This window comes from Zalophus californianus, chromosome 2 (assembly GCF_009762305.2).
Source record: "Zalophus californianus isolate mZalCal1 chromosome 2, mZalCal1.pri.v2, whole genome shotgun sequence".
Lineage (NCBI taxonomy): Eukaryota > Metazoa > Chordata > Mammalia > Carnivora > Otariidae > Zalophus > Zalophus californianus.
In genome coordinates, this window is record NC_045596.1 from 65,548,182 (window position 1) to 65,563,856 (window position 15,675).

Below are 15,675 nucleotides of genomic sequence, written 5' to 3' on the forward strand. Positions count from 1 at the left end.
GATGTTCTTTGTGAGACGAAAGGCAGGCGCCCTGGGAGCTCAAGCCTGTGGCGGCAAACACAGGAGACCCTTGCAATGGAGAAAGGTACATTCTTCTTTCCCTACCCAACCCAGGTTGTTCGGAGGCTCCCTCCAGGCCTCAGCGCGCAGCCTGCTTTGGAATGTCTGGCGTGCCTGGACAGAGTACCTCTTGAATCGAAATCTACTGACTGACATGGCCCGGCGCTGCTTGCACTGTGTTTACCGAGGCTTCTGTCCAGCCACATAAATTGGACATGGATCTGTTAACCTGCTGGGGAGTCCAGATATGCGGCACGAAGAGGAGAAGAGTAAATGATTGCCACATATCAGTCAACTGCATGCTTTCAACCCCCGGTTTAGCTAGATATTAAGACAAGAGGCTATTTGTGAGAATGGCAACCCTTTCCATGAAAACTGTTTAAGTAGCCTTGGCATCACATGTTTTAAGCCTAATTCCGCTTTAGGAAAATTTTTCCAGCAGCCACATGTATGTATCTAATGCTCTAATAGAGACCTTATAGCATCTTTGCAAACTCATTTATGTAATGCTCAAAACGACCTTGAGATCAGGGGCTGGTCAGCAAACTTTCTGTAAAGGGCCAGAGGGTGACTATTTGAGGCTCTGCGGGCCACACTGTCTTTGCCTCTCTGCCGCAACTAGAAGATTCCACAGCAGAAAGCGGCCACGAGACAATGCCTGAGCGGATGCGGGTGGCTGTGTTCTACTTTATTTATGGACACTGAAATTTAAATTTCATATGATTTTCACAAACCATCAAATTTTATTCTTTTGATTTTTTTCAACCATTGTGGCAGATTTGGCCAGCAGCCCATGGTTAGCTGACCCTGGATGTGGATGTTTGAGAGAGGAAATAGCACGGCTGTCACGGCAACAAGAAAAGGGGCACGGAGCTCAGGGAGAGGTCTTCCTCAGGGAAAAACAGCAGTTTTGTGGGGTGCCTTCCTACTCTAAGCAGATTCCAGGACCAATAGCATTAGCAACCTCTGGGCCCTACCCCAGACCTGCAGAATCCAAATCTGCACCAAAGCACGATCCCTGGGCAGTTTGCAAGTTTGGAAAGGTTATATCGAAGTTGGAGAAGGCTTGGCAGCATGGTTCAAAGCTTGGCCTCCTTCAAATTTGGGGGCCTTTCAATGGCTATGTGGCCTTGGACAAATTATTGTTATTATCATTATTATTACTTTTTTTAAAAGATTTTATTTATTTATTTATTTGAGAGAGAGAGAGAGAGAGAGAGAGAAACAGCATGAGAGGGAGAGAGGGTCAGAGGGAGAAGCAGGCTCCCCACTAAGCCGGAAGCCCGATGTGGGGCTTGATCCCAGGACCCTGGGATCATGACCCAAGCCGAAGGCAGTCACCCAACCAACTGAGCCACCCAGGCGCCCCTATTACTATTATTAATATGCCATTCCCACACCTAAAAAGCGGGGATGGCGATCCACTTGGAGAGTGCCTGGCAAGTGCTATTTATTAAATGCTTGCTCTGATCCATTTTTAGAAAATAAGTATCTGCACACATACTCAAGGCCACTTCCTCAAGGACAGACACACTCCTAGCAGTCACTTGAGTTGACTTGCTTTGACGATAGCCCCCCACCCCAACAACCCCACCCATAAAAGAAAAGAGAGACGCCACAGCTCCTGGCCGCAGAGTTTAAAATATATTGATGGTTGTACAGGGACAACTGGGAGACATTTTGGGTCTGCTGAGATGGTGTGCAGCGTACACACATGCTCTGTTTTTGGAAACCATGTCATTAAGTTCTCAAATACATCTCTGTTTTGAACATGATGTTTTGTTTTTTTCATTAGCACGGTTTACTACTCTACAGTTTCTCCTAGAGTAAATAAATATAATGGCTATTTGCAGAGCAGCTACAGACTTATTGAGATGTTTAACAAGGTGAACTATTTCACAATTAGATCGACCTTTGAGTTAACAGCAAGATGTTTTTCATCTGTTTTCGTTCACTGCTGCAGTGGAGGGGAGGGGGGATTAACTCTTCCAATTTATTCTTTGTTCACATGTTTAGTCACCAACAGACTCCCAAGCATAATGAAAAATAACAGTCTGTTCAAAAAATTAAATTGTAATTAGGCCATGGGTTTTTTCCAAGACCCTTAAAGTCAGATAATTTAAATTTACAAGAGGAAAAACACAGGCATGATGGAAAACTAAGTAACAAAAAACTACTGCAAAATACATCTGTAGAACACAGTGGTCAGCTGTAAACTGCTCAGAAGGGCAGAGAAAACAAAAAGTTCTTCTAGAACGTTAAGCAGTCCAACGACAAACTCTGCTTTTTTTTTTTTTTCCCTAGTGGCTATTTTCCTACCACAGTGTTGAGCTTCATTATATTAAATAACTTATATGGGTAAAAAGGAGTTTGCTAACCAGCAGCCAACTCAAAATCTTGCAGGAAGAGGGAGGAGAGGAATTCAAAACGCAGCACACACTAAGGGGAAACGAAGTCCAGAGTTAGCAGTGCACCATTTTACCCCTCCTGGCAACACTGTGAGGCTGAAGTTGGGATCTACATGGAAGGTTCTCTCCCCTCCCTCCTCTCCCTTTCTCATTTAAGTTAACAAAGAAACATGGGCTTCCTAAGAGCCAGCACTCAGCTGGGCAAGTCCCATTAGCAGCAAATGTTCAACCAAATAAAAACACACACACACACACACACACACACACAAAAGAAAGCTCCATCCAGGTGCAGAGCGGTGATTCACATGGAAATTCCAGAAGATGAATCATGTGCAGAGCCGGATCGGTAGAGGATTCTTTCTCAAGTGTCTTCAGTGAACATGTCAGTTCTCCCCAAATCCAAGTCAATCTGTCAGCTGTGGGAAATAAGTTCCCCATCTGCTCTTGAGCGAGCTTGCTTGCAGGGACTTAGCAGGCTATTTTGTAGAACTAGATGCCAAATAACAAAGGCCAGCCCCTCAGTGATCTGAGTGACACAGCAGCGGTGACAGTCAGCATCCCATTCCTTAAACTCTGCCTAAGAGGCTGGACCTGAGTAATAAAGAAGACAGTGTGAGAAGGAATGTGGCAGATGATTTCAGTTAGAATTAAAAGGTCTTGCCTAATACTAGTTTCACCTCTCCTAGGCTTTAAGTTTGATTACACATAGTTAAAAAGAGGAAGAAGGGCACCTGGGTGGCTCAGTCGGTTAAGCTTCGGACTCTTGATTTTTGGCTCAGGGCACGATCTTAGGGTTGTGAGATCAAGCCCCACGTGGGGCTCCCCGCTCAGCGGGGAGTTTGCTTGAGATTCTCTTCCCCTCCCTCTGCCGCTCCCCCCCACCCCATGTGCATGCTCTCTCATTCTCTTAAAAAAAAAAAGAGGAAGAAAAAAATATTAAGCATTGAAGTCCTTCTGGTTTTTGTGCCAGTGACTGCTAGTCACTTCAAATAACTATTTATTAATGGAGTTGGCAAAAAGCTTTGTTTATAGGTAAATCTTTATTTTGAGTGGCTTTATATTAAAACAAAAACAAAAAGACAAAAGTCATTGATTATTAAAAGCGTTTACATCTGCACTGGTCTTATCACAGATGGGCTTACTCAGTAAATATAAGCATCTTCACATTCCAATGTCCATTGAGAGCATTTAAATAGACGGTGACAAGAATGGTGTCTACAGTCGGAGGTATATTTGTCATTGCCACTGCTGAGCCTACGTGTCTGACTGAACGGTGCTAGGACCAGCAGGAAAACCTTCTACGCGAAATTATCTAATTGCCTTCAAAGTTAATGCGATGTAAGTTTCAGCTAGGTATTATCATTCTAGAATAATTAGTCTTTGTATCCACTTAACACATGCAGCTTTGCAAACCATGATAGCCTATTTTCTCTTCTTTATCCTCTTGGTGGTTGCTATGATTGGGCCAACACCTGCCGTAACCCCACGTCATTCCCCAACATGGCAGGAGCACAGGCCCAGCGCTGCAGCGGGCATGAAAGACCCCATGCTTGCCCTCAAGGGGCTTACATTGTAGTAGGGATAAGAAGCAATGCACTACAAGACAACCCGTTGGCTTGTAACAGGAGACTGCCTTAGACTCCTTCTGGGGAGATATGAATCAGAGAGGGGGAGGCATTGGAGGGGGGCCTTGAGATGACACAGGATGTGGAAAGGGCAGAGTGCACAGCTGTTACCCAGACTCAAAGGAGAGTTTGTTCTTCAAGGCTCCTTAAAAACAATTTTCATGTAGAAACTCGTCTGTTATACCAAGGATACATCTTCATTGTGTTTAGATACATATTTCCCCATATACCGTCCTCTCTCTTTGTGCTGGGGCTAGCCCCTCAATGAATGCTTATCAGAAGCATTATTACTGAACACTTTTGAGTTGAGTACAACTGCGGACGGATTCATGGATTTGTGTCTGAATTTAAGCCAGTACAGGGCACCCTCTTTTTCACTTCCTATTTCTAAATTCTCCACTAAATTCTCTGGTCACATTTCAACCAACAGATTGTTAACTGTTATTGTATATTGTGTGTACGGTACATATAGATACGGGAAGAGACTGTGTAATTCACGACCTTTAGTTTTTACTATCAATTCTTTGGCTTTACGAACCCTTCCAAACTAACCACTAACCACTAGGAATATGGCATAAAAGAATAACAATCAGAAAAGCCTGGAAAAAAGTATGTGGGAGGTTTGGACTATTTAATGTGTCTGGATTTCACAGGTAAAATGCTGATACCAGGTATCATTTAAGTATAGCCAATTTCCCCACTTACCAATTTTTAAAAAATCTATAAAAGTCACAAGAATTAAGCTATACTCAGGGGCCATATCAACTTCAGGCTCTTAAAAAAAAAAAGAAGAAGAAAGGGAATTAAAAAGAGAAGAAACATGGAAGGCAAAGAACGACAAGGAGTCATTCCTAAAGCTCTTATCCAGCAAGATGTGGGCTCTGAGGCTCATGTTCTACACATGAATAACACTGAAGAGTGCCATAAATATCCTTTAACCCCAACAGAGTAATACAAAATTTTAATATAAAATTGCCACTGGCAGGCGCACAATCTCATGAAAGTAGACTTGAGCACCAGCCCAGCAAGCCTGTTACATTCCCTTGATTCCAGGTGTTGGCCACCCCTTCTTTACGTTTGTGTCTGGGATAAAAGAAACATCTCCAACCCTTTACCTATCACCATGATGTATTCTAAGGCTAATGATTCCATTGCCTCTGCACCCCTCCCTCTTCACTGAGAGGTACACAGAAAACCTAAATTTTCCTTTGAAACAAATGAAATCACACAAACCAAATATATCTAGGATACCCTAGTTCATGAAACACAGCCCATTATCAAGTATAATGAAGACTCCCAAATGACTTTGGGAAGAAGAGAAATGTGGTTGTCCACCCTGGGACAAAAAGGCACATGTTCCCAGAGTCTCTTATTAGAAATACAAATAGAGCAATTTTGATTATATGGTTACTGAATTCTGGGCGATTTTACCTATTAAAATATCTCAAATGGTTAAAATATACATTTACCTATTACCTAACCTTGTTTTTCTGAAACTACATTTGCTTGAAAATACCAATAGATTAACACAATTTTTCAATTTGAATAGATTCTGGATTATGTTTAAAGTCCCAACTTTTGGGGCGCCTGGGGGGCTCAGTCAGTTGAGTGTCCGACTCTTGATTTCTGCTAAGGTCATGATCTCAGGGTCCTGAGATCAAGCCCTGCACCAGGCTCCGTGCTCTGCTTGGGAGTCTCTCCTCCCTCTATCCTTTCCTACCCACTCAAGTAAGTAAATCTTTAAAAGATAAGTAAATAAAGTCCCAGCTTCCTCTTTTTCTCAAACCAAAATGGAGACCAAAATCCAGTCGCTGAGAGAGTGACACACTCAGATTTACTGAACCAACTGGTGCTCGGGTCTCTTTTATCTCAGGTCAAGTAAAACTTTTAGTGTTAGAACTATTCAGAAATAGAGTCTGAACTTGTTATCTTTTAGATGAAGGGAATGAGTCAGTGCTCTTTGTACCATACATACTATGGGGTAAACAATGGCAGAAAGAAAGGAGAGCAGAGTCACTGCATGTGTGACAGTATAAAAAAAGTGAAAGGCGATAAAACTGAACGATGGCAATGAGGATTCTCATCTGCAAAGATTCAGGTGACAAGAGATAAGGAGCAGAGAGGACTCGGAACACACAGGGAGGGACTTCCTACAGAAAGCATGTGGCTTTCCTCAAGTAAGCCCAACGTGGCCTATCGAGACGCACAGCAATGAGAAGCACAGAGCCTCACCTTAAGGACTTCCATCTGTCCTTCTCTATATGATTTTCAGGTCCTTCACTCTCATAGGAAGCCAAGTAGAGCGCTACAATCAACAAAAAGTAAGAATGCATGAACACTGAGGCCTTCTCCTGGTATATTACCCACCACCATCCGCCTCCTGTTTAACGTGAGCTAAACCCTAAAGCAAAACTCTTTAACATATCCAATTACAACTGAGAAGCATCATAGTTTCATTAAGAACACAAAATATCACTTTGCCTGACTGACCATCTCAACAAAAACCCAAGGGCCTCTAGGCCAAAAAGGCACTTAATTAACTGACAGTTTATGGGGGGGAAACAGCTTACAAATGCAAGCCACATGATGCTATCACACGCTCATATTTGTGTTCTTTATGAAGAAGGGGATGGGAGGGGGATCCTTTCCTGGTAGCCTCGATTTTTAAAACACCTTTCATAGCTAAAAAGCCAGATTTTCCAGGCCACTTTTTCATTCTTCTAATATTTTTTTCTTTATTTTTAAATCAAAAAGAATCTCATTCAAAGATTTAAAAGCTTGGTATTACTCTTATTTGTAGAGGTTAATAGCAACCAAGTCCCGTCTGGAGTGGGTAAAATATTAATGCAAAATGCACTTCAGTCATTATCACAAACACTATCAATCGACTATGAGAAATTGTTAATAATACTAGTGATTTCGAGAATATCAGAATATAAAAGATCAAAAGAATAAATCCCTAAGTCTTTTACAAACTTTAATTCTCTTCTCAATTTATTTTATTATAGACAATCGCTGTTTCTGCCTCAAATTCCTTAATGTCTTAACAGGTCAAGATTTTCCACTACTTGTTCAAATAGCAGCAGGTAGCAACTACTGATTTTTTTTATTTTTGTTTTTTCAAATTGCTTTTAATGTCAACATTTTTTGTCCAATGAAGCAAGTCCAAACAAGGGGGAAAAAAAGTCCTTCAAAACCTTTCCATTTGTGCCCAAAGCTCTGCAGCTCTAGTATTATAAAGAATGTTTAAACATGGAAACAATCTGTTTATGGGTGAAGAGTGAGTGCCTGGCAAATATTTTAGGGATAAATCATATGGTTTCCTGTGCAACAGAAAACTCTTAAGATGGAAGAGGTCAGAAGACAGGCCTCATGTTATATGAGGAACCAGACACCAGGCTTGTATGCACCCATTCCCTAATGGCAGGGCTTGAGGACGCTGGTAGGAGCTCCAGCTATGAGGCTTACTCACCATCTTCACTGAAGACTGGCACCGTGAGCAGATACTGCAAGATCTTCCGGTCCCTCTCAAATGGACACTCTACCTGTTTCCACGTCATGAATTCACTCACTTGTTTGGCCAGTTCCCAAAATTTCTAAGAAAAAAGAAAAGAGTTGAAAAGCGGTCATCAAAAGTCATGAGCATTCCATTTAATGTTCCCCTCTGGCTTCAAATCAACTGAACTACATGATTTGCTTAATTTAATAAAAACTAGCTATAGGTATTTGTGAGGAACAGGTAAACATTTACTCACATACCTCCGGATGATAATTAATAATAATGTTGCAGCTAATTTATTCTACTCAGTAGTGTTATTTCCTTTCAAAACAACAGAGAAAGAGAAAACTGCGTTCTAGAACTTCATAATCTGCTTAGGCTGCTTGGCCCGGGATGGAATGTCAGAGAGGCCGGCTCCTCCCTGTGCTCAAGATTCTGCGGCCCACCCTTACCTCAAAGTTGACATGGCCGTTTGGAAGGCGGTTGGCACAGCCCTCATTGAGGAAATAAATATCTTTGATTAAAAGACTGAAGAACGGTATCACAATCTAGAGAAAAGAAAAGATTTTGGTTTGCTTGGGCAAATAGATACTCAGTGTCTCATCAAACAATACAAGAAATTCATGAAGGACATTAGTGCCGGCTTACACAACAGACCACGATGAATTAAGATACAGTGTTTTGTTCATGGCCCATGACAGCAGTTTCCTCCCTTGCATAATTTTGCTAAAGATGCAAATGCTATTAATAACCAAACCCCAGCAAAGACAACAAGCATTAGGAGGTGGATGGCCTCATGTAGCTTTTGCAGTCTTCCCCACTGCAACAGCATAGGATAAATCTAAAAGTTCTAGCTCTAATCCATGGGAGAAGATCTAAAAGAACTCTTGCCTTTCGTTTAGCAATCTCTTAGAGCAAAATATTAACAGAACACCTGTCACTGCAGGCATTTTAAGATTTTTAAGATATGTGACCCCTGTCCCTGCTAGAGATCTGTACTGTTGTATCAGCTAGACTTCTATATTTTAGATGAATTTCTTTTTAGATGAACATTTTACCCGTGAAGACATTGCTCAAGATAATGTGAGAGCTCAGGGTTTTAGGTAATAGTTGCTGCAAACTTCCTATTGGGTAAACCTGGCCTTCAGAAGAGAACAAGTAGGCACCTGTTCTCATGGGAAATCACCTAAGCAGTACATTGCACAATATGTTGTGAGCTATGTCCAAGTGAAGGAGGAATATAAATGTGTACATTAGAGTTAATGGCTGTTGGAAAAACACTAAACCTCTAGTAAGACTCTCCTGCCCCGGGTCTTTGATTTGATGAGGTGGTATTTAATTAATTAACCTAAAATAATAATCTCTAAGAAACTCTTCTAAATCCTACTAAGCCCATAAGGAACAAAGAACAAAGCTCAGACATGGTAACTTCCACCTTTTCTCAAATGCCAACAAGTTTTTGAAGATTCTAAATTTGCTACAGTGCAAACAACGCTCCAAACACAAGTTGTGGGCCTCTGTTGTTTACCCAACAGCAGGTTTTTGAAGTTTCCCAAAGCCTATGACTCATAGGGTACATCTACACTAGATGAATGGGAGCCCTGGAAAACATACATTTGGGCTCATACACAAAAATATGAGGTATCAATTTTCACTTCTAGAGATAAATTCACATTTCCCCCCTAAAGTCATTTTAAAAAACAAGCTTTGGTTATTTTTTATTTCATTGGTCGCTGGAACAGCCAAAGTGAATCTGTGGTTTTGACAGCGTCTTTGAGTATTCTTGTAATCATTTGCTATTGTCTGTGGAAGTCTCTCAAGCCAAATTAGTAAAGATCCCCTCATTACCTTCCCCTTCAAATAATACTGGCTAATTCTCTATTATTTTAGGACTAAACAAGCATCGTAACAATGAAAAAGCATACCCTGGACCTCGCTTCTTTGAAAGACCACCTCTAATGGGGAAGCCTGGGTTTTGGACTCCATTGGACCTCGGCTTAAAATGTGGCCCCACAATTTATTGGCAGTACAAGCCAGGAGTCGACAAACAGTGGCCCGCGGCCCAGCCCAGGCCCACCACCTGTTTTGGTATAGCCCAGGAGCCACACATTTAACATTTTTAAATGGCTGGAAAAATAACAAAATAATATTTCATGAGCACGAAAATTAAAGGAAATTCAACTTACAGTAGCCAGAGAGCTTTACTGGAAAAAAGCCATACTCACTCATTCATCTACATAACGTCTGTCTGCTTTTATGCCTGCACGTCAGAGTTGAGTAGTTACAAGAGAGGCCGTATGGCCTACAAAGCCTAAAATATTTATGATCTGGCCCTTGATGGGAAAAGTCTGCCAACCCCTGATGTAAGTGTAACATACTAAGAAAGCCTAGTTTCCTCACCTTAAAATGGGAACAACAGTAACTACCTCACTGAGTTGTGGTGAGGATTAAATAATACAGGTCTGACCTCGGTTAAGTACTCCCAAAAAATCAATGGGGCCCATAAAAAGGGAAAAATACTATTGATACAGTTATAAGATAATAAGGATATGTCATCACAAGGGAAATGAAGACTAAGTTATAATCAAGATGTGGTACTTGCATACTATAATAGCTTTTAAGCAAGAACTTTATTCTCAGTGCTAGGCTGTGAGATTCATGTGGTGTTGACCATTCTGTCTCACATTGATATTTAAACTTTCCATAACTCCATGTCATGTGCCTCTAGCTGAGATACAGAGGCTCTACTTTATGTAATATTCACATTTATGGTGCTGCAAGATGATCATATACATACATATATATATATATACACATATATATAAATAGAGAGAGAGAGAGAGAGAGAGACTTCACATATAAGAGAGATCTAGTATTTGTCTTTGTCTGACTTATTTCACTTAGCATAATGTCCTTGAGGTTCATCTATGTTGTCACAAATGGCAAGATTTCATTCTTTTTTATGGCTGAATAATATTCCATTGTGTATATATACCACAATCTCTTCATCCATTCATCCATCAGTGGATACTCAGGTTGTTTACATGTCTTGGCTATTGTAAATCATGCTGCAATAAACATAGGGGTGCAGAGATCTTTTGGTTTTCTTTGGATAAATATCCAGAAGTAGAATTGCTGGACTGATCCACTATTAATGGTTTGAATCACTCTTCTAAGAATATAGAAATATAAGTAATCTCCCTTTACTGTTCTGTTCCTTATGCCCATACGCCAGAAAGAAGTCTCATAGGCTCTTCAACTTCCAATTTACTCATTGATAGTCTTCTTCATTATCTGCAGCCCCTATAACAAATCTCACAAAATAAGAATCAGGAGATTATAAGGACTTTGGATTTCCAGGCACTAAGGTAGAGGTATGGGTTACCAATAGGAGGGAGCCCGAGCCTGGTTTCTGGGAGGTCCTGCCAATGATGTCTTTAAAGGGAGAACTTCTCAAGTAATAATGTTTTCTAATTTCCTTTCAAAGTATTCTTTTTTTTTTTTTTTTTAGATTTTATTTGTTTAAGTAATCTCTGCCTGCCCCCAATGTGGGGCTCGAACCCACGACTCTGAGATCAGGTGTCATATGCACACTTCACCAACTGAGCCAGCCAGGCACCCCTCTTTCAAAATATTCTTAATTCAGGGGCGCCTGGGTGGCTCAGTCATTAAGCACCTGCCTTCGGCTCAGGTCATGATCTCAGGGTCCTGGGATCGAGCCCAGCATCGGGCTCCCTGCTCAGCGGGAAGCCTGCTTCTCCCTCTCCCACTCCCTCTGCTTGTGTTCCCTCTTTCGCTGTGTCTCTCTCTGTCAAATAAATAAATAAAATCTTTAAAAAATATATTCTTAATTCAGCGACTTGGCAAATATACCTTAGAGGCATTACTGGTTTCATACCTAGAAATGAATGCTGTTGAGCAGGACCAAGTTCCCACAAACATAAATGGAATGGTAAAAGGATTTAAAACCATGTAATCATATGAGGAATGGTTAAAAACCTGGAGGCATGAGTACCCATAGGAAAAACAGCTGTTTAAAGGTCATTTAAGGGCCTCTGTGAGGAAGACAGAATTGATTTGTTCTATGATATGGTAACTAGAGATGTGCCACCCTGGCCACATAAACTTGCAATTTGAAAGAATATTAAAGATGCTATTATCCCAAACCATGTTGCTGGAAAGATTTTTAAATTACTTACAAATAAAGAGAGTTTCTCCTCACTTCAAAAAAGGAAAAATAAACCCCAACTCTCCTGAATAAAAGATGTGTTTTACCCAGAAATGTTTTCATTCATAGCCCTTGAGACCAATTGTGAAAAAGCAATGGCATCTTTTTATTTTATGGTGGTGATTTCATTTGTTTTATGAACTAGAGAGTACAATTCATATGCTCACATAGAACTGGTTTAAAAGAACAACAAAACTAAAGTGGACAGAATTTATTAAACGCTGTAAAGGGTAAATACTTTGGACTGGTCTCTGGAAAAAGCTATGAGAGTCCCACAAGTCTAGTCTCTCTGGGGGGCTGGACTTCAGAATGACTTTGGCCAGGGCTCCCTGTTACAGATAGGATTCTATAGCCTCCTGGCTCTCCTGGAGGGTCCTGCAGAGAGAGCCTTGCATCTGTCTGGGACGGGGAATGACAGGATGTAGACAGCCCCCCATGTGCTGATTTCCTGAAGCTGAAGAAACTTCTGATTCAATTTTTTCTCAGTCTTGTCACAGGGGTGCTGAGATTTGGGCAAGTAAAACTTAAAAGCTGGTACACTCTGTCAGGCTAAATTGAGATAGTTTTCCCAGTTTCTTCTCCTCTCTGACCTTGTCTCTTTAAAAAAATAATGTATTCACAGTGTCTCTCAAATGTTATCAGAACTGATATTCTGGATTTTGTTGAGAACCAATTTAACATTTTCAAAAGGTGGTGTTTCTTTTGTGATTTGTTTTTATTTTAGATCACTGAGGCTGAAGTTTTTTTGCGGAAGGGATTGAGATGCCCTGAAATGTTTTTTACCCTTATTTCTAAAAATTTGTTGAAGATACAGTTTAACTTAAAAGATGGATAGAATCTAAGCGAAACATAACTTTCATCAAACAACTTCATCAGCCCATTTACCATAACCAGGTATTTACTTTGCAAATAACATGATCTCTAAATGTCAAAATGACTATTCCTTTCCACCTAAGGAAACAGGACAATGACATGGGCCAAGAAAGGACCCTCAGAGTCGAGAGTATGATAGATCCAGGATAGTATTAAATTGTTTAAGGGGAGAGTAGATAAAGCAAGGACCATTAATTTCTCAGACACCATCCCTGTACTTTTTCTGCCACCCACGTACCCAATTAGTAACAGCAGGCCTAATGCTACAGCAACTAACCTACTTTCTGAAAATAAATGACTTAACCATGGGAGGTAAGCTAATTCTTTTAAGAAGAAAGGTTATGCTAAATCAGCTACCTTGTGCAGAGCTGAAATGTCTATTTTCCATTAAATCAAATTACTCTAATGTTATCAGTCATCTTAACATATGACTTAATTTATTGCTTAAAAAACAACTAAGACATATTACAAAATGATCATTTAAATAATGCAATAATGACATAGTAATATCCATTTATAATGGATAATAACATGGTACCTTCCTTTAGCATTCCCCTTCTCTCTGTGGCAAAGCATAAAAATTTCCATAGTATATCAACTTCTCTCTTAGATCTGAACAGGTAAAGGAAGCTTGGGACATTAGTTCACGTGGCATTTAATGCAACACATGGCAATTCTACCACGAATAAAACTCCTTTAAGCACATACCTTCTCTCTGCTGCTGTGAGCAGTTAAAGACCTTTGTGCTGCCCCACGAAGAGCTGTTCGGTAATTGTAGAAATTACTTGAAGGGTCCATCTGATGCTGTCCACAAAAGAGAGAAGAGTATTAATCATTTACTTCTCACCAGCAGAAAGTTTGCAAGATCATACTTTTAACCCTACATAAAAAATTGCAATAGGCAAGGGGTGCCTAGGTAGCATAGTTGGTTAAGTGCCTGACTCTTGGTTTCAGCTCAGGCCCTGACCTCGGAGTCCTGAGATCAAGCCCCGTGTAGGGCTCCATGCTCAGTGCAGTCTGCTTGGATTTCTCTCTCCCTCTCCCTCCTCCCCACCCCTGTTAGCTCCCTCTTTCTCTCTATAATAAATAAATAGATCTTTAAAAAAAAGATTGCAGTAGGTGAGAGAACTCATTAAGGATCAGATCTACCATAGGCATAAAATACATCATAACACAAATGTTTTCTTTGCTAAGGTTTGGTTCATTTAAATAAGCTGATGTCAGCTTCAATAATGTCAAACCTAGACCAAATTCTTTCCAGGTTCACTGTGGAGATTAAACTTAAAACTGATAACAAAGAATCAAACACCAGTGTAAGAAACCATTTCCAGGTTTCATTTGAATGTTAATGGGTCAGCTGATGGTTGGCCATGCATAGGGATCCAACCCTTTCTGGTGAACTTGTTCTTTGCATTTGTTAACAAATCATTCACAAATAATTGAGGCATACTATCTTATAAGAAGGAAAAGACATTTAATAGATAATATGAAAAAAAGCAATATATCCAATGATACTTCCCAATTTGGAGGAAAACTTAGGAAAGTACATTTTTTTATTATCTCCAAAGACCGCTGATTCAAAGCACCAATATGCCAAGGGGATAATGACATTAGTATGACCCAAACACAAAGACTTTATGTATAATTCTTACTATCCTCAGAATTATCCTGGAAGAGCTTTTGCATAGGTTAGCTAAATTTGCTGAAAGGAGGATGAATGAGTATTTCTATAGGGATGGGAACTCTTCCCCTGGGACACTGTAAATAAATGAAGTTAGCCCACCTTGAAGTAGAACTCCCAATGGTTCAGGATCCAAATTCCATCCTGGCAAACAATGGGATGTAACTGACAGGTCACCATTTCTTCAGTCAGTTCACCCCAAAATGGACACCTCTATCTATGAAAGGGCTGGTCTACAACCTGATTTATTCCCCTCCCCCTGCCAATTCTAACCCCCTTCCATTCCCTACCTCTCTAAGGAGAGATGGGCTTTCTTCTCTGCAGTACTCCCTGATCAAGAGCAAGCTCACATAGAAGAATTTCACTTTCTGGGTGTAAAATGTTAACAGCAAGGCATCAGCTTCACATACCTCAAGAACATCAAACTTTGCAGTCTTCACTTTGGCCCATGTTTTTTTCAGTCGAGACACTGGGCTCATGTTCATGCCAGCTTCCCATTTAAAATGGAGTCGGGGGCGGGGGGAGAAAAAGTTGAAACAGACAAATAAGAGAAGTCATTTGAAGTTATCCTCTAAAAAAGTGTTCATTACTAAGTGTAAGTTAACTTGATTAAAAAAAAAAAACAACAACAAACTGCCAGTTTCCCACAGTAGAAATACCATTTCATATTCCCACCAATAATATACGAGAATTCCTCTTGGTCTCATCCTCAACAATATTTGGTTCACCCAGTCCTTTTAATTTCAGTCATTTCAGTGTGTGAAATGGTTTTACACTGTGATTTTAATTTGTATTTCTCTGATGACTAATGATATGGAACGCGTTTTCATATACTTATCATCTATAATATAACAATAAGTATATGAAAGCATACTTTTGTGACATATCTAAGTATCTGCCTCATTTTTCATTGGGTTATTTGTCTTCTTATTATTGATTCATAGGGTCCTTTATAGAGTCTGGATACAAGTTCTTTTTCAGCTATAATGTATTATAAATACTCTCTCCCATGACATGCCTTGTCTTGACATTTTCTTAATGGTATATGGGGGAAAATTAAGTAATCTTCTATTACCCAGACTGTGGACTTTCATTCAGGTCCCTGATTTAGATGATCTTTCTGTTCACTATTTTCAAGAAGTAAACCAAAGAGCCAAAATTTGGGGTGAGTATTTTTAGGGAGAAAATAAGGAAGATTATGTCAAAAAGAAAATGGAAAACAGAATTGGTGAGGTGGGGGAGTTATCAGGATCAAAAGCTTGAATTTCATTTGGTAGAATCTCTGACTTCAAATTGACTCT

General features: G+C 40.2%; 1 protein-coding gene across 1 annotated transcript in view; it reads right to left on the bottom strand.

The window, feature by feature from the left end:
* Positions 1 to 1,682: 1,682 nt before the first annotated feature.
* Positions 1,683 to 15,675, bottom strand: part of RASGEF1B (RasGEF domain family member 1B) — a 37,926-nt gene continuing 23,933 nt past the window's right edge. The window contains exons 9-14 of the mRNA XM_027599155.2: positions 14,785 to 14,864; positions 13,402 to 13,497; positions 8,045 to 8,140; positions 7,566 to 7,689; positions 6,326 to 6,398; positions 1,683 to 3,059 (exon numbers count right to left, since the gene is read on the bottom strand). Coding sequence (XP_027454956.1) covers positions 3,035 to 3,059; positions 6,326 to 6,398; positions 7,566 to 7,689; positions 8,045 to 8,140; positions 13,402 to 13,497; positions 14,785 to 14,864 — 494 coding nt within the window. The 3' untranslated portion in view covers positions 1,683 to 3,034. The remainder of the gene's footprint in view (positions 3,060 to 6,325; positions 6,399 to 7,565; positions 7,690 to 8,044; positions 8,141 to 13,401; positions 13,498 to 14,784; positions 14,865 to 15,675) is intronic.